Source organism: Dama dama, chromosome 3 (genome assembly GCF_033118175.1).
Source record: "Dama dama isolate Ldn47 chromosome 3, ASM3311817v1, whole genome shotgun sequence".
Taxonomy (NCBI): Eukaryota; Metazoa; Chordata; class Mammalia; order Artiodactyla; family Cervidae; genus Dama; species Dama dama.
The window spans coordinates 22,698,566-22,716,984 of record NC_083683.1 but is presented as its reverse complement, the minus strand read 5'-3'; the positions used below and the strand labels follow the sequence as shown (position 1 = coordinate 22,716,984).

Sequence of the window (18,419 nt, the reverse complement as noted above, 5' to 3'; positions counted from 1 at the left end):
AGTTTTAGATTTAGCTAGTCTAGTTCTACAAAAAATCCTGTGGGGGTTTGCTTAGAATTATTGAATGGATGGACTTCACTGCCCTTAGTCATTATTCCCAGAGGAAGAGGAGGAAAAGATCCTGCTCCATAGAGCGGGAAGCAGGCGTAGGCACGTGTAGTGCAGGCCTTCCTCTGCTCTTGCTCCTTGACCCAGCTGTCTGCAGAAGTGCATACTCTGTCCCGTGCACCGAGCTTCACAGGGCGCCTCCCCAGTGGGAATGAGTGGGCTAGTCTGCTTAAGTCTAGTGTTAAGGACTTAGCTTGTTGTTGCTCCATTTCTAAACCATGATTTCCAACTGCTTTAGCAATAAGAAAATTTATATGTGAGTCTTCATCCACCTGATTCTTATTTCTCCATCAGTTAAGAACTTGGAGAAGTATTGGTGCTATGTATTGGATACCAAAAACTCCAACATGGAACTTCCCATTTTATAATATAAATGCCTTTTTTTTTTTTTGTCTCTTCAAGAAGACTCTAGAATCCTTGAAGCTGTTATTTCAATCTATCACTGTTAAACTGAGTTCTGTTTACCTTTGAGAAGCAATATAATGTAATGGTTACGAGCAATTTTTTTTTTTTTTTTGGCTATGCCATGTGCTAACTGTTTAACTGTATAAACCTTATTTTTAGAATGGGGATAATAACATTTAATTCATTGAGTTACTACAAGCATTAAATGAACCAATACACATTAAAAAGATTTTAACACAGACTAGTGTCTGGGAAGTTCTTAAAAAATAGTAGCTATTATTGTTATTGCTTTTATTTTCTCAGCATTTAGAATTATTTCAGGCACATAGTGGGTGCTCAATGAACACGTTATTACTAATGGATTAAAGTGAATTGAGATGACCAAACTTTCATGGCTCCATTCTGTGTTCAGAACTCTCATTTGATTTACAGGTTCTTATTTGCTGTATGTTGCTTACCTTTCATTGAGACCTAGATTTTTATAGAGGTATGACATTTCAAGATCTCAGTGAGCTACACACTTACTGTTTACAGTATTGCAATTTCATTATAGCTGCAGTTTTATGGGAATATCATAAAACTACTTAGGAAGGGATGTAAAGAGACATCACTGAATCTTCAGAGGAGAATATTGGTAGTAGGGTGTCAAAGTGTGTGTCATTGGGTTTTACTTCATATTATTAAACAGAATTTTAGGACTGGCAGTCTTTGTGAGATCATTCAGTGCCATCTAAAAGCCATAAAGACTAAATAACTGATTTGAGGTCTCACAGCTATAACTATGGCCTCATCCAGCACTCTTTGTCTCTACCCTGTTTTGGCAAGGAATATTTTTGGCTACCCATCACTGAAGACCTGACTGACAGTGGCCTAAACGAATCAGGATTTATTTTCCTTATACAACCGGCTGCTTGGAGGTGGCCAGCTGTTGGTTTTAGTTCAGTGGCTCAGTGAGGCACAGCTCTGGGCTGGCTTCCCTGAGATCTTTCCGGTTGCCCGATGGCTCTGTGGCTTCCAGCATCATATCCCTGCCATGTTCACAGGCAGGGACTCTTTCCGGGCCGGTCTCTCATCAGGACAAAAGAAAGTCTTTCCTGGAAGTCTACTGGGAGAGCTGGGTCCCTTAGTCACTTCTAGTTGTAAGAGGCTAAGAATGAAAATCCTGTGATGGGAGAGAGGCAAAGAAGAGGCTTAGACATGGCTGTTGGTTAGCTTCGCCACAGTACCAGGCACAAACATGCGACCTCTCTTTCACACTGGCTGTCCTAGCACTTTGATATGATACGTTCCGGCAGAGAAGTTATTCATGTATTATATACAACTTGTTGTTTTTGTTTAGTTGCTAAGTCATGTCCGACTCTTTTGTGACCTCATGGACTGTATAGCCCACCAGGCTCCTCTGTTCATGGAATTTTCTGCTGAAGGATACTGGAGCGGGTTGCCGTTTCCTGCTCCAGGGTATCTGCCTGATCCAGGAATCAAACCTACGTCTCCTGCATTGGCAGGTGGATTCTCTACCACTGAACCGCCAGGGAAGCCCATTATATACCACAGTCGGGGTTCTTTCTTCTGAGTCTGCCATAGCAATAGCAGTCTGGAATAAAAAGAGGTTTAAACCTCATCTTTATCCAATATGTGCATTTGAAAATACTGATGTAACTCTTGGGTACTTTTCTTATCTAATGTAGATATTTTAAAAATAATTATTAACAATTGTATTTCTTACCAGGGTAAGAACCCAGTCTACATTAACTGAAAATATCCTTTCTCATAAAGTGCAGTTTGATGGTAGGATCATATCAAGGTAATTGTGACTTTATTACATTTTTTAATCCTATGATTATTAAAAGGTATTTTCTTTTCAAATAGAGATAGCAATAATGAAGTTAGTTAAATTTTTTACATTTAAGTGAATTTACCACAACCATTTTTAGGTAATATATATTTAATCTCTTACAAAAATTATGAGGAGCATGAGTCTAAAAGAAAAACATTTTAATTAGAAATTATTTAAAATGTGATTTTAAAATGTCTTTCAAAAAGAAGTAAAAGTGAATTTTTAAAGATACATGTTACTACTAGAAGATTCTAAACTACTTAAATATTAACCTTTATGTAATTTATTTAACTTCACTTTAATGGCTTAAAGTAACAGTAGATGTAGTAAAGTGACATTGGTAGATGTAGTAAAGTGACAAGGAAGGTGGTTCTTAAATCTGTTATCTAGTCTTGCAAACTGCCAGTAACACATAATGCTACTTGATGTTCTTCATGAATATTAAAGGTAAAGTGGCTTTTTAGAAATAAGCATATTTGTTCAGTGATTTTAAAATTTCCATGACAAAAGGTAATAAATGTATATCTATCTTGTGGCTTCTTACAAGCTCAACATTTTTTTAAGGTCTTTCACTATCTTAAAAGTCTAAGCCAAATTAGTAATCTACATTGTCATATATCCATATTCATATTAGTATAAGATAAAGCTTTTTTCTCCATCCAAATCAGAATTAAGTTGACACTTTGGCAAGCTCTGTCATTTTTTCCTTGTGGTTTCCCATAACCATGCATTTGAGCAAATCCTGCTATCTCTGTTTGACACATAGAATCCATCTATCATTAAATATGAAAAGTATCCCACTTGAAAATCTTTGATACCATTTTCTTTTTCTAGAAATGGACGTGATGCTTGCAGAGAGCTGGTCGGATTCTTTTTCACTCATGACCAGTCCCTTACAATTTATGAGTATCGGCAATTTGGGAAAAACAGGTATGCCATTAAACATCATTACAGCTCTCAAGAGGACTATTTCCCAGAGAAGCTGAATAATTTCACATTTTTGTCGTTTAACTTCTAGAACAAATGTGCTTCCTTTTATTCAAAAAAACATTTATTGTCATCAGCGTGGACGAAGAAAAGGAAAGCAGTACCGACTTGGTGATCTTTATATTGTAAGTTCAGTGTTTTACTACCTGGTGTTGGATTTTGAGGGATCCTGTGGGGCTAGGGGAGCAGGGTTTCTCGTTCCCAGTTTATTCTTTTCCCTCTTTCCTGGGCAGGGGCATTTATGTTGGCCAATGGTTGATGTTTCTCTAGGAGAGGGGGTGCCTCCCAGGTCCAGATCCCAGTGGTCTGAATCTAAGCATAGCGTTTATTCTTTGTGACCCTACTCAGCTCCCCGCTCCCCCCCAACCTACCCTGCAATGGAAGCCCAGAGAGCTGGTGTTTGGCTGCTTTTAAAGGCTGTACCACTGGGTCAGCGGTTACTTCAGTAGTACCAGGAGTAATTCTCCACCTAATGCAGGCTTATCTTCTGGGGACATACATTTTTCTCCACACAGAGGGGTGCTTGGCTTCTGGAGCTGTCGTAGATCTCCTGGTTAGCTCACCTTCCTTGTGATTTGCCTGCTTGGCACAAGTCCTGGTGTGTGGCATATCACAAGGATTCCTTAGTGTGAATTGATCATAGGTAATGTTGGAAGTTGTACACTGCTCTGAAATTTGAAATGATCACATTCATGTTATCTCACTACCCACAATGATCATTCATATAAAACATATACTCATAGGCTAAGCATTGGAAATAGAACTGTAAATAACTTGAAAAGAATCCTTGCTTTTGTGGGAATTATATTCTAACGGGAAAGAGATCAGAGGGCCAGATAGGCAGGGCAATGACCCAATTTTGCAGAGTCAAAGGAGGCTTCTTCAGGGAGTGCCATCCAACCTGGACGTAGGCAGGCCAGGATATGTAGATGGAAGAGGGGAGGCAAGGCTTTCAGGTGAGAAGACAGGTCATGCAAAGAACAAAAGCTCGAAAGACATGGCTTTTTTTGAGAACTGAAAGGAGTTCAGTCCTCTGAACTCGACTTCAAGGTGGGGACCAGCAAGAGGCAAATGAGAACTTACTAAGAGTGGCCTTTTGTTAAAGACTTATCTAAACTGTCTTGGGGAGTCACTGAAAGGTAAGAAGGTGGATGGAATGAAAGGAGGTAGCATCAATAGGTTTGTGATTTAGACAGATTTCTCTGGTTGCAGTCTGGGGAATGGATTGAAAACTAGTACAAAGGACCAGATTGCATTGAATTACATTGCACATATCAAGTAGTCTCTATTGTCTAAATAATAATTTCAAGAGAGCTTATAAACATTTCAAAGAGTAGAGAAAGTACTTATAGTTTTCTAAAGTAAATGCTCTAGGAAAAAGGAGAGAAATTTCTCCCCTTATTTTCAAAAGAGATAGTTAAGCATATTACTTTAAATTTGTGTTTATTTATATTTGACTATATTGCTGGGAGAAATATCAATAATCTCAGATATGCAGATGACACCACCCTTATGGCAGAAAGTGAAGAGGAACTAAAAGGCTTCTTGATGAAAGTGAAAGAGCAGAGTGAAAAAATTGGCTTAAAGCTCAACATTCAGAAAACTAAGATCTTGGCATCCGGTCCCATCACTTCATGGCAAATAGATGGGGAAACAGTGGAAACAGTGTCAGACTTTATTTTGGGGGGCTCCAAAATCACTGCAGATGATGACTGCAGCCATGAAATAAAAAGATGCTTACTCCTTGGAAGGAAAGTTATGACCAACCTAGACAGCATATTAAAAAGCAGAGACATTACTTTGCCAACAAAGGTCCATCTAGTCAAGGCTATGGTTTTTCCAGTGGTCATGTATGGATGTGAGAGTTGGACTGTGAGGAAAGCGGAGCGCCGAAAAATTGCTGCTTTTGAACTGTGGTGTTGGAGAAGACTCTTGAGAGTCCCTTGGACTGCAAGGAGATCCAACCAGTCAGTCCTAAAGGAGGTCAGTCCTGGGTGTTCATTGGAAGGACTGATGCTGAAGCTGAAACTCCAATACTTTGGCCACCTCATGCCAAGTGTTGACTCGCTGGAAAAGACCCTGATGCTGAGAGGGATTGGGGGCAGGAGGAGAAGGGGATGACAAAGGATGAGATAGCTGGATGGCATCACCGACTCGATGGACGTGTGTTTGAGTAAACTCCGGGATTTTGTGACGGACAGGGAGGCCTGGTGTGCTGTGATTCATGGGGTTGCAAGGAGTCGGACACGACTGAGCAACTGAACTGAACTGAACTGAACTGACTGATATTTGAGAAACTCAGAAATTAAAATAACAACAATTTTCTAAGTTTGGATGAAGGATTTTCGAGGGGAATTTTTTCACCAAAGCCTTGATTCTCTAAACAGGTTAAGCTTAGTATTTCAGTTCAGTTCAGTTCAGCCGCTCAGTCGTGTCCAACTCTTTGCGACCCCATGAACCACAGCATGCCAGGCCTCCCTGTCCATCACCAACTCCTGGAGTCCACCCAAACCTATGTCTATCGAGTCGGTGATGCCATCCAGCCATCTCATCCTCTGTGGTCCCCTTCTCCTCCTGCCCTCAATCTTTCCCAGCATCAGGGTCTTTTCAAAGCTTAGTTTTACATATATGTAGTATTTGTTATCAAAATACCAGGTGAAAGAGGACTTCCCTGGTGGAGCAGTGGATAAGAATTCCCCTGCCAGTGTAGGGGCCGTGGGTTGGATCCCTGGTCTGGGAAGACCCCACACGCCATGGAGCACCTACGCCCTTGCACCACAGCTCGTGAGCTTGCACTGCAGAGCCCGCAGGCCACAGCCGCTGAAGGCCGCGTGATCGAGTCTGCGCTCCGCGGAGAGGAGCCACTGCGGGGAGGAGCCTCACTGCAGCAGAGGGGGCCCCACTCTCTGCAGCTGGAGAAGGCCTGCACAGAGCAACGGAGGCCCCGCACAGCAGTAAACACATACACACGACTGTGTTCAAAATACCGGGCGAAAGAGGCTAATGCATCGGTCATAGTTCAGCAGTTTGCAGCACATCTCTCTGTAGATCAGTAGCTCTATTTCTATATTTTGGAGTGTCATAATTTCCACGGAGATAATTTGTTCTTTTTTTCCTCTGATTCTTAAAAAAAAAAAAAAACAAAACTGAAATTCTTCTTATTTTTTTTCATGTCAATTGTTACATCTAAGATTGTTCAAATTGGGAGATTGTGAAATTAGTTCTATTTTCCTATATTATTAGCTGAAGCCTGTGTGGTTTCTAAATATTCTTTCAATATACTTATTTATTAGTATAAAAGTATACTACATTAGATGTAATCAAAATTGAATATTTAAAATTAGTTGTATTTTACTTTCTTATATACTTCATAGTTAAAATAATTCATTTGTTAACTTCTTTAGGGCGCAAACTTGACGTTTTTGAGCTCTGATCATCCCAGACTTCCAGAAAGTGTAAAAGAAAACACAGTGCTTACACTTCGAATCACAGATGTTGACTGGAGAGCTTTGGATTCTCTCAAGTAAGTCACACATGCATTTGTAACTTTAGAGGTATTATTATTTTTTATTATATTAAAATTAGATTTATATCAAAGTGTTTTGATTTTAGTTAAGATTTACATTTAAAAAAATAAAACATAGCTATACATGTCTATTTTATGTTCTATATCTTGTACTCAAATACACTCCATGTGTGGGAACAGTTACAATCAAATGGAGATTTAAAATGTCCCATTTTAAGTTAGTTAAAGTACTTTATTAATTTGCCTATACTATAACATTTTAATTTTAGTAAATGCTACAAAGTAATACATTTTAAAAAATGAGATACAGTATATTATAATAACTTTTCCCATGTTTTTAGAGTGCTGCTTCTTCTAAGCACTAAAAAAATCTTGGGTCCCACATGCTTGTGGTATTCATTGATTGATAATATACATAGTGAAAAAATAATGCTATGAATCAAAAGCTTTAAATGAATTTGAGTTGTTGTTTTTTTTTTTAATTGCTGAAAATATTTATGCTATTCTTGTGGAGTGCTGTTTTGGTCAAGATTACAGTAACTGGTGTACCATCAGTGCATTAGAGGCCGTTATGGCCTCATAGCCATAAACTGGCTATAAGGAAGTCTGTGCTTGTCTTTTACTGTATTGTTCAATATGATTGCATTTTTTTTTCTGTGCTTTTTAAAATAGTGTATTTACATTTAAAGGTAAAACTGCTTTTAAATAATAATTTTAATTAAGTTTTTAAATAGAAGATTGAAATAATTATAAAACTGAATATAATGCTTAAAGATAGTTCTTGGGAGATGTAAGGAGTTTAGTCTTGATTTAGCATATTCAGGATTAAGGCAGCAAGCATTAAAGCAGCAAGCAAAGGTGGGAGACTTGATTAATCTCTAAGTACTCTTCTATCTTTCTTTGAGAATTTTTTGAGTCTAAAGCAAGGAGATCTTAGAGTTCCTATACTAAGACTGCAAAACAGTATATTTGTATTATGGCGAACATGTCAATTGCAGAACTGATTCTGTGGAACATGATGATGTAACCAATGAAGAAGCTAATGATAGGATGATTTTCAAGGCCATTCAAGGTGTGTATCATTACTATACTCTCAAATAGTTTTAATTTTCAACCATTTTCTTTGTAAGGAGTAAAGCAGTATTTTCCAGATATTACTTAGTTTTATGACACTTCATTTATATTGCCTATTTGCTTCCTATCTTTTTATTTTAGACACAAATACATATTTAAAAATATTTTTAGGATTTCTCCTACTTCAATGAGTCTAACTGAATAACTAGTATTGTATCATTTATGAACTTAAAAATTTTAGAAAGCACTAGATAGTGTGGTTTTTATCTATGAAATGAATATGCGATTTTTACAATATAGTACTCATTTTATATTGTGGTATCATAAAAAGATTTGTGGTGGCCTAGTGTAGAAAAAAAGTACTAGACTGGAAGCCCTGTTTGGACTCTCCATTCAGTAGACGTGTGACTTTGTATATATCTCTTGTACCTCTTTCTTTATGTCTAAAATGGGTATAATAACCTCATTAACTTTCAGAGTTGTTATAGATAATATGTGAAATATATGTAGGTTTGTACACTAAAATATTTTAAAGATTTGTTTCTAGAGTCTACTCTTGTAATTAGTACAGTTTATGAGGTTCAAATAGACAAGTCCTTTGTTGACTCTCATAGTCAAGAAGGCAGGAAGACATTAAACCAGTAATCACAGAAGTCAACAATAATTTATAAATTTTGATAAGTCCTGATTTATCGTATAAAGATGATATGGGAGTAACAAGGCTAAAAGCAGATTTTAAAGTTGTCTAGGATTGGTATTTGATCTCTGAAATGTTCTTGATGCTATTGTTAATAAAGTTTATTCTATCATGATCAGTATGATTTGTCACCCTTGTATCTAGTGACATTTTTTTTTCCCTTTAAGCAGTATATTTAATAACTGCTTTGGTAAAGTTACCTGTATTTTCTTAAGTGAAGATGGTACAAACTGCATCAAATGAAATTTGTCCCACAAAGAGAATGGGCCTAGGGATATAACTTCTTATAAATTCCTAGCAAAAAGGGTTACTTTAAGTGTAAAAGTATAGGATAGCATTCTTTTGTGTGTGTGTGTGTGTGTGTGTGTGTGTGTGTTGGCATTTTATTTATTTTTTATTTTTTTATCTTTTCATTTATTTTTATTAGTTGGAGGCTAATTACTTTACAATATTGTAGTGGTTTTTGTCATACATTGACTTGAATTAGCCATGGATTTACATGTGTTCCCCATCCCGATCCCCTCTCCCACCTCCCTCTCTACCCGCTCCCTCTGGGTCTTCCCAGTGCACCAGGCCCGAGCACTTGTCTCATGCATAGGATAGCATTCTAAAACCTTGATGTTACTAAATATATGCTACAATTTGAAGATTTCAAATGATTTTAGAAATTTTGAACTGATAAACTGTCAGGTACTTCACTCAAAAATTTGTAATTCAGTTGGTAATAACAAAGAAAGAGGAAAAATATTAAAAATATAGGCCCATCAGGTGAAGTGGAAGCTTGGAAAATTTTTTAAAAATGAAGATTTTATTTGTGATGCTGAGGTTATTTTCATGCTGATAAAGTGAACCGTTATTTTCCTATATTTAAATATAACACTCTCACCACACAGTGGTGCTATAGCTCTGATATATTTCACGTGTGATTTTGTGTATAACCCACTTGACTAAAAGCATTCTATTTTTCAGAGCCTTTTGCCAGTCATACATATGATCTGGTTGCATATTCACATCCCTTATATCAGATATATCAACTTTTTTTTCTTACCAGAGAGACAATTGCAATTTGATTCATTTATGCATAGGGATAATTAGTTTCCATCACTCTTTTTCCTAAACAGACATGCTGAGAGAACAACTACATAAAAGAGGTGTTCGTATTTTGACTGGATTGGGAAAATACCTTCAACAACTGGACAAAGAAGGAAATGGACTTTTAGATAAGGCAGATTTTAAGCAAGCTCTAAAATTATTTCGCTTAGAAGTGTCTGAAAACGTAGGTACCACAGATAATTCTCCGCAGTGAGTGACTATTATTCATAAGTGGCCTTATTCACTTTTTTACTGAAGTTTTTGTAGTTCATTTGTCTCCTTCTTTATGCCTCATTATCAGTATTAAGCTGTCAGAAAAATCCTGTTGATTTTTTAAATGTCAACATTCATCCCTCCATCATATGCTTATTAAGAACCTAATAAGCAAGCATTGTTCTAACACTGAGAAGACATACTTTGTACTCTTAAGGTCTTTATAATCAAAAGAAAGAAATATATAAATGATTACAGAAAAAGCATGCTAAGTGTTAAAGAGAGAATGCTTTTGGAACATGTGAGATAAATTGCAAGCCAGGTTGTGGAGAAGGAGAAGGAAGTTCATGGGATTTCTGGAGTGGGCATGTATCAGAACTGAGTTTTGAAGGATGAGGAGGAATTAGGCAAACAAGAGGGGAGGAGGAGCATGGACAGTGGCTACTTGAGGAGAGGGAGAAGCATATGAGAAGGCTTCAAGAGGAGAGGCGGTGTGACCATTCCAGGAATCGCCCCAAAGCCTTTACACCCACGGTTCCCTCCACTGTGAGTGGAGGTCCAGCAGATTTCTGCGTCTGAGGGCTGGATTTTCTCATCACTCAGGTTTTCTCTACTCAGAGCACTTCACTGACACCTCCACCTAAAGGCGTCCCGTCCCAACCCTGATCCTTTCTATACCATTTACCCAAAGTGTGAATGTTTTCTTTATGCCACTTCATATAGATTCTCTTATTATTAGTGGTCCTCATCCTATTGGAGTCATTCCAGTAAGTGAAGTGACTTCTTAATTGTCACAGATATAATACACTACAAATAATTAAATGGTCAAATTCAAGTAAATGGCAGCATATTTATTGAAAGGAATGAATTTAAAATTATATACTTGATTTATTACCACTCTTAAGTGTTTCTGAACTTTATGGAACTATCTCCATTGCAGAGTTCCTCTAAATAAGCTTAGTACCTTTGATTGGATTTATATGCAACTTTTTGGAATTTCCTTAAATCTACTACCTTGTCTAGGGCTAGGTATAGCCCTAAACAAAAGATATAACAAAATACTATGATGATTATAGTCATAGCCATATGTAACTTAAAGTTGTAACAATAGTCTCTCTGTGATTAATTCTAGGATTTTGAGTCTTTGTGGCTAATTCTAAACAGCAGTGGCAACGGCAATGGCAGGGCTGATTACGGAGAATTCAAACGTGCCATAATCGGTGAAATGAATGAATATAGGAAATCATTTGTTCGAAAGGTAACTTTGTAAAGTAACCTTTCAAATAGTTACTTTTACTAGATGGTTAGGTTCATTCTTAAATCGTTAATGAATTACCATGGGAAAAGTTTTAAATCCCTTTCCCTGCAGTGTACTGTGGGTTTAGTAAAGCACAAAAACACACATACATGTACAAATCTACCCATTATACTGCAAAACAACCTATGTTTAAGGAAAATACTGTAAAAAGAAAATAAAATCTGAAATTAAATTTCAGTTTTCAAATTGTTAATTCCATAAATTGCTGGCTCCATATAAGCTATATGTCTATATCAATTATTAAATGTTTCCCCAAGCCTCAGTTTCTTATCTCACAGCACTGGTCTAAGATAATACATGTAAAGTTATTAGCATCATAGCTGTCCAAGTGTCCAAGCTCAATGCATATTAAGATGATGACTTAAAGATGTTTCTCTACTTTTAAAATATGCTTGCTAAATGTTAAAATGAAGATTTAAATGACCATGTTAAACAATAATTTAAAAAAAGAGCCCTGAGTTTTGTAGGAGAAAACATATAACTTTGGTTCTAGTAGCCATTTTTAAAGCATACTTTTGAAAATGAAGTTTTTCTTTTGTATATGTATCTAATATGAAATGTATATATATCCCATATTGGAACAAAGATATTGTGTATAGAGTAGTCTGAACAATTACATTGGGCACAAATGGAAAATATAAAAATCTATATCTTTACTGGTCAAAAGGCAAGATAAAAACCTTATGTTAAATTCACCACATAATGCTTATAAATTTGCATTCATTTTTACTTTGCTTGTCCTGGTGATGGGTATGAGTGTCTAGAACAGAAACTGAAGGGCTGTCTCCTTCGTAAGTCTCGGTCCTGGGAATCAGTTCAGTTCAGTTCAGTCACTCAGTCGTGTCCAACTCTTTGCAACCCCATGAACTGCAGCACGCCAGACTTCCCTGTCCATCACCAAATCCCGGAGCCTACTCAAACCCATGTCCATTGAGTCGGTGATGCCATCCAACCATCTCATCCTCTGTTGTCCTCTTCTCCTCCTGCCTTCAATCTTCACCAGCATCAGGGTCTTTTCTAAGCAGTCAGTTCTTCACATCAGGTGGCCAAAGTATTGGAGTTTCAGCTTCAGGATCAGTCCTTCCAATGAATATTCAAGGTTGATTTCCTTTAGGATGAACTGGTTTGATCTCCTTGCAGTCCAAGGGGCTCTCAAGAGTCTTCTCCAACACCACAGTTCAAAAGCATCAATTCTTCAGCACTCAGCTTTCTTTATACTCCAACTCTCACATCTGTACATGACCACTGGAAAAACCATAGCCTTGACTAGATGGACCTTTGTTGGCAAAGTAATGTCTCTGCTTTTTAATATGCTGTCTAGGTTGGTCATAACTTTCCTTCCAAGGAGTAAGCATCTTTTAATTTCATGGCTGCAGTCACCATCTGCAGTGATTTTAGAGCCCCCCAAAATGAAGTCTCTCACTGTTTCCATTGTTTTCCCATCTATTTGCCATGAAGTGATGGGACCAGATGCCATAATCTTAGTTTTCTGAATGTTGAGTTTTAAGCCAACTTTTTGACTCTCCTCTTTCACTTTCATCAAGAGGCTCTTTAGTTCTTCCTCACTGTCTGCCATAAGGGTGGTGTCATCTGCATATCTGAGGTTATTGATACTTCTCCCGGCAATCTTGATTCCAGCTTGCTTCATCCAGCCTGCATTTCTCATGATGCACTCTGCATCTAAGTTAAATAAGCAGGGTGACAATATACAGCCTTGATGTACTCCTTTCCCAATTTGGAACCTGTCTGTTCTTCCATGTTCAGTTCTAACTGTTGCTTCTTGACCTGCATACAGACTTCTCAGGAGGCAGGTCAAGTGGTCTGGTATTCCCATCTCTTGAAGAATTTTCAACAGTTTGTTGTGATCCACATGGTCAAAGGCTTTGGTGTAGTCAATAAAGCAAAGGCAGACGTTTTCCTGGAACTCTCTTGCTTTGTCAGTGATCCAGCGGATGCTGGCAATTTTTGATCAGTGGTTTTCTGCCTTTTCTAAATCCAGGGAATAAGCAAAAGTCTTTGTTTGCTAGGGGTACCACAACAAATACCGTACACTGGATGACTTATATAGCAGAAAATTATTGTCTCACAATTCTGGAGACTAGAAGTCCAAGATGGAGGTGTCAGCAGTTGGTCTCTTCCGAGGCTTGTAACTGATTGGCTGTCTTCTCACTGTGTGTTTCGGGGTCAGCCCCCCAGTCTGTGCTGTCTGTGTCCTAACCTCCTCTTCTTACGAGGATGCCAGTAATACTGGATTAGGGTCCACTGTAGTGATTTCTTTTTAACTTAGTCACCTACTTAAAGACTCTATCTTCTACAGTCACACTCTGAAGTACTTGGAGTTAGGGCTTCGACAAATGAATTTTGGAGAGGATGCAATTCAGCCTGCAAGAGGTACCGTATATATGTGACATTATTGTAAATAAACAAACTTCATTCTAGTTTTGACTCATCTGCAAATGTGGGATGTTGCTTTGGGTCTGTTGTATGTTTCTGTGGATCCACTCTTTTTCTCAATAAAATACATTTTATGATTCACAGGATTGCATTGAGTTAAAGGAGCAGTAAAGCAACTAGCATTTCAAAAGGTAGTGTTAAGTTTCAGGAAATAGAGTAACAAAATCCATTTAAAAATCATTTCATTTTCTCATTGATTTTAGTGATAGAATGTTTCAAGTTTACTTTTTGAATCAAAATAGTCCCAGCCATTTATCAACTCCATGTGTCTCCTAGTGTGCGGGCATGCTTGAGTCGCTAGCATGGACTCTGCGTCTTCATGGACTGTAGCCCGCCAGTCTCCTCTGTCTAAGGGATTCTCCAGGCAAGAATACTGGAATGGGTTGGCCTTCCCTTCTCTAGGAGATATTCTGGACCCAGGGATCAAACCCTCATCTCCTGCACTGCAGGCAGATTCTTTACTGTGAGGTTTTTACCCAACTCCTCAGTGTTAAAAAGAGGAAAGCCAGGGTAACAGAGGTTAAGTTACTTTCTCAAGGTCAGAGTGCTAGAAAGTGGTAGAATTAATGCTTAAGTGCAGGTCACCTAATATCTTGCTCCAGTATCTTTCCCCCTGTATTAATGATGCTCCCTGCATATTCCAGTTTAGTACTTTAAACTGCTTTGTTTGGAGCTCAAAAATAGCCTACTGCAGAATGGAAAATTAGGTTCTAATGATTTCATAGGAAAAAATAACATTTTTCTCTTTATTTAGGCCTTTATGAAACTGGATTTTAACAAAACAGGCAGTGTGTCTATTATAGACATAAGCAAATGTTATTGTGCAAAGAAGCATGCTCAAGTAATTTCAGGTAACTACTACAAGTCAAAATGCACTAGGCAGATATAAAGGATAGAAATTTGGACTCTGTGGGAGAAGGCGAGGGTGGGATGATTTGAGAGAATAGCTTTGAAACATGTATATTGTCATATGTGAAACAGATCACCAGTCTAAGTTCGATGTATGAAACAGGGTATTCAGCTGGGGCACTGGGATGACCCAGAGGGATGGGATGGGAGGGAGGTGGGAGGGGGGTTCAGGATAGGGACACATGTACACCTGTGACTAATTAATGCAATGTATGACAAAAACCACCATAATATTTTAATGTAATTAGCCTCCAACTAAAATAAATAAATTTAAAAAAAGAAAAAAAATGCATTAGATTTCAAAAATGTGAGTTAATAGTGTATCTATAATTTATAGCATGGACTTGAGGCCATTAAGAGAGGAAATAGTTAATTTTTTAAACCAGAAATGTGAGAGCTTCTTCATTTAAAAATTCATAGGTCTATTATTTGTACTTATTTTTTTCATTTACATTTATAATTGAGGAGCAAGTCCTCTGAGTTTTATTGTCTGCTTATGGTTGAAGATTTAAGGCAGAATAAGGGAATAAACATACATATGTCTATCAAAAGTTAAAAATACAAAAATTACTTAAAGAAAAAGGTATTTAAGCTGAAATCACTCCTCTTTAACCAGTCATAATACAATCAGAGATACTTATTTCAATAGCTTATTGTTCTAAGCTAAAAAATCAAATTAATTTTTAAAAAGGATGACTTAGATGTTTTATGTTCTCACTTTAAATAGCAAACTAAAGAATTACAATTTTTTTACATATGTGATTCTCAATAGCATCTTCCTGTAGTTTAAAATTAAACATGTTCAGTATAACCCACCAGTAGAAATAGCCTACTTAATGTCAGAGATTAAATTAGAATGATTTAATTAACTGGAAGTTCATCCAGCAAAGATTTTCATAGGCCTCTGAATCCTGAATCCTAGTAATATTTTCTAGTTGCATTTATGAGTAACTGCTTCATAAAGTAACTAATGCCTTTCACACATTGCATTACTGTGTTAACAGCCTATATATCAGTGAAATTGTTTTCTTCTTTCCTCACTTCTAATGGGAGTGAAACTGAGTTCTCTAAAACATTAACAAATACAAAAATATCTACAGTAGTAGCTGTTATTTTGCCCATACATATATAGGATACATTCTATCAGACTTTCTTAAAAGATGCCTCAAATGTATAGTTAAGTCCCCATCATTAAATTCTAGTTCATGCAAGTAAATGTTTAAATAAATTGATGGGTAGTTTGACATAAGATTTCAAATTGCTGAAAAGATTTCATCAGGTGACTTAAGTATTTCTTTTTTTTCCCCCATTTATTTTTATTAGTTGGAGGCTAATTACTTTACAATATTGTAGTGGTTTTTGCCATACATTGTATTTCTTTATTGTCAGCCATTTTACTGGACTTTTAAGGACATGGTTTCATAGTCAGTACTATTTTACAGGACACTCCACAGAGGAAGAAATCAAATCATCTTTTCTAGAGACATTAAAAGATGCCTGCAGCAAGTCTGATGAGGTGTCATATGGTGAATTTGAAGATTACTATGAAGGTCTAAGTATAGGGATAGTAGATGATGAAGATTTTGTTAATATCATATGTACTCCATGGGGGATTTAGTTGTTTTTTTTTTTTAATGAACATGTCACCAGCACTAAGTGTGGAGAGATGAATGTGAAGTATCAAACACCAGAATGTATATCTCTATGATTCTCTTTATTCTGTTTGTTTTTTGTGCTCTTAAAAAAGCTGAGCCTGGAAAGAGAAGCATTCAGAAAGATAGATGGAAGAGTATATGTATAGTCACACACGTGCACGCCTGTGCTCACCTGTTTATAAGTTTATAATGATCTGTCTTTTTGATTTATTACTTCTCTTGAATATATTTTAGAGGTCATTTTTATTAGCTTTCTTAGGAAAGTAACATCTGTATCAAACAATAGGAGAGCAGCTATGTGAAACCAAGTTTCTTGCCCGTCGATTTTTTTGCTACCTATTCCCCAAAATGTAGTTGACACCATTCTCAATTTGATGAACTGGACTTGGGCCCAAAGCCTATGAGACTGAAATAGCTCTGCTTGCTTCAAACATCTGAAAATGTTAAATGAATTAAAGGATATGCAAAAGAAATTTTCCATGCAGTGTGATTATAGATATTTTCTGTAACATGAATATTTAGAATGATGGAGGTTTACCTCAAAAATGCTTATTTAAGCACTGACTTGTCTTATGATTTCTTGTCTTCCAAATCATGTGCTACTGTTTGTTCAATAGAGCACCATGTAATTATTCTAGTTACCAGTTCTATCTGTTCTTTTATTCTGTTTTTAACTGTGCAGTTCTTATTATCGGCATACAATTGTTATTTAACTAGAAGCAATACAAAGTGGGAAGAGAAATATTTTCTTAGAATATCAAATAAAGATTTTAAACAGTATATTATCACTTATATGGACTGAAGGATAATTTAATAATCCTTAACCAAATTGTAAAAAGTTCATTTGTGTCCTAAAATGAATGTATGCTATTCTAAATAGTACCTCTTTTTGGTATACTAAAAACTGAAACTTTTTTTTCCCCTAAATAAATATTTAAAAGTTAGATGCAATCATTTTTTCTAAATTCTTCTATGTTTCTCACTTCTTGGATATACAGAGAGAAGAATAACTTTATAGAGTTGTTTTCAAGTTAATAATTTAAAATTTTATATATTAAGATAACAAATTAGGGAAAAAAAACAGTGTCAAGCAAAATAAGAAGTGGTTCAAAATGAAAATACATACTTTATAAAAAATAAACTTTGGCAAATAACTACATTCATCTATACCCTTGGCAACATTATCAGAAGTGTGATGTGTGTGAACACCATAAATTTAAAGTAGTACTTTTTCAAGATTCAAGGAGGTACTAAAACTTTCTACTGAATTATCAGAAACAAAGTATGCGTAAGTATTTCAGTGCTATTTTCACTAGCTAAATTCTTTATTCCTTGGAATTTTTTTCAATTAGGTTATTTCAATTAAAACAATATGCTGGAAGATGTTTTGACAGAAATAAGTCTGTAACACTATTTCTGAGTCACATGCTTTATCTTGGAAAAATTTCTCCAACTGTAGTCATTTAAAACCCTATAATTTGGGATTCTTCTAGAGTTTAACATATTAATAGAACAACCTATTCTTAAATAAACATCCAACCTCTTAATATAAATATGCATGTGATTCTCTGAATATTTGTGATTCTCTATATTTAAGGGATATAACTTTTTTATAGTTAATTTCTTATTATTTTACACTGTTATTTCCATATAAAGCTATAAAATATGTTATTTGGCATATTTTGTAATATTATAATTGGTGGCACAATAAATCATTCTGCTTTTGTCCCATTGTCTACATTCTTCTTTGGCTTTGGTATAGTAAAATCTACTATTCAGTATTCAATTTCATAAAAAAGCATTTAATAGAAATTACATTTTCAAACATCCATAGCATAATAACTGACTTCTGACATTATATTTAAAAATATAAGCTTCATATTCTAAAAAATCTCTTGATAAGTTTTAAAATTTTGTTATATGTTGTAATGATTTTACATGAAGTTTATAGTTAAATGTATTTCACTGTTCTCAAGATCTTTAAAAGGTTAGTTACTTGTTTGTGGTATAGAATTGCTTTTCCAGTTAACCATACTATTTATTGAATTCTATATCTTGGTTTTACTGTTTCTATTCTTACACTTAAAGTTTTAGAGAATTTTCAGGGAAAATTTACATTTTATTAAAGAAGAGATATTATTTAG

At 36.0% G+C, this 18,419-nt stretch overlaps 1 protein-coding gene across 1 annotated transcript in view; it reads left to right on the top strand.

Moving 5' to 3' along the window:
* Nucleotides 1–16,302, top strand: part of CAPS2 (calcyphosine 2) — a 44,654-nt gene extending 28,352 nt beyond the window's left edge. Inside the window, 9 exon segments of the mRNA XM_061121963.1 lie at nucleotides 2,243–2,317; nucleotides 3,185–3,280; nucleotides 3,369–3,462; nucleotides 6,742–6,860; nucleotides 7,862–7,935; nucleotides 9,756–9,910; nucleotides 11,072–11,197; nucleotides 14,466–14,562; nucleotides 16,063–16,302. Of these exon segments, the coding sequence (XP_060977946.1) occupies nucleotides 2,243–2,317; nucleotides 3,185–3,280; nucleotides 3,369–3,462; nucleotides 6,742–6,860; nucleotides 7,862–7,935; nucleotides 9,756–9,910; nucleotides 11,072–11,197; nucleotides 14,466–14,562; nucleotides 16,063–16,238 (1,012 nt within the window). The 3' untranslated portion in view covers nucleotides 16,239–16,302.
* Nucleotides 16,303–18,419: the final 2,117 nt, after the last annotated feature.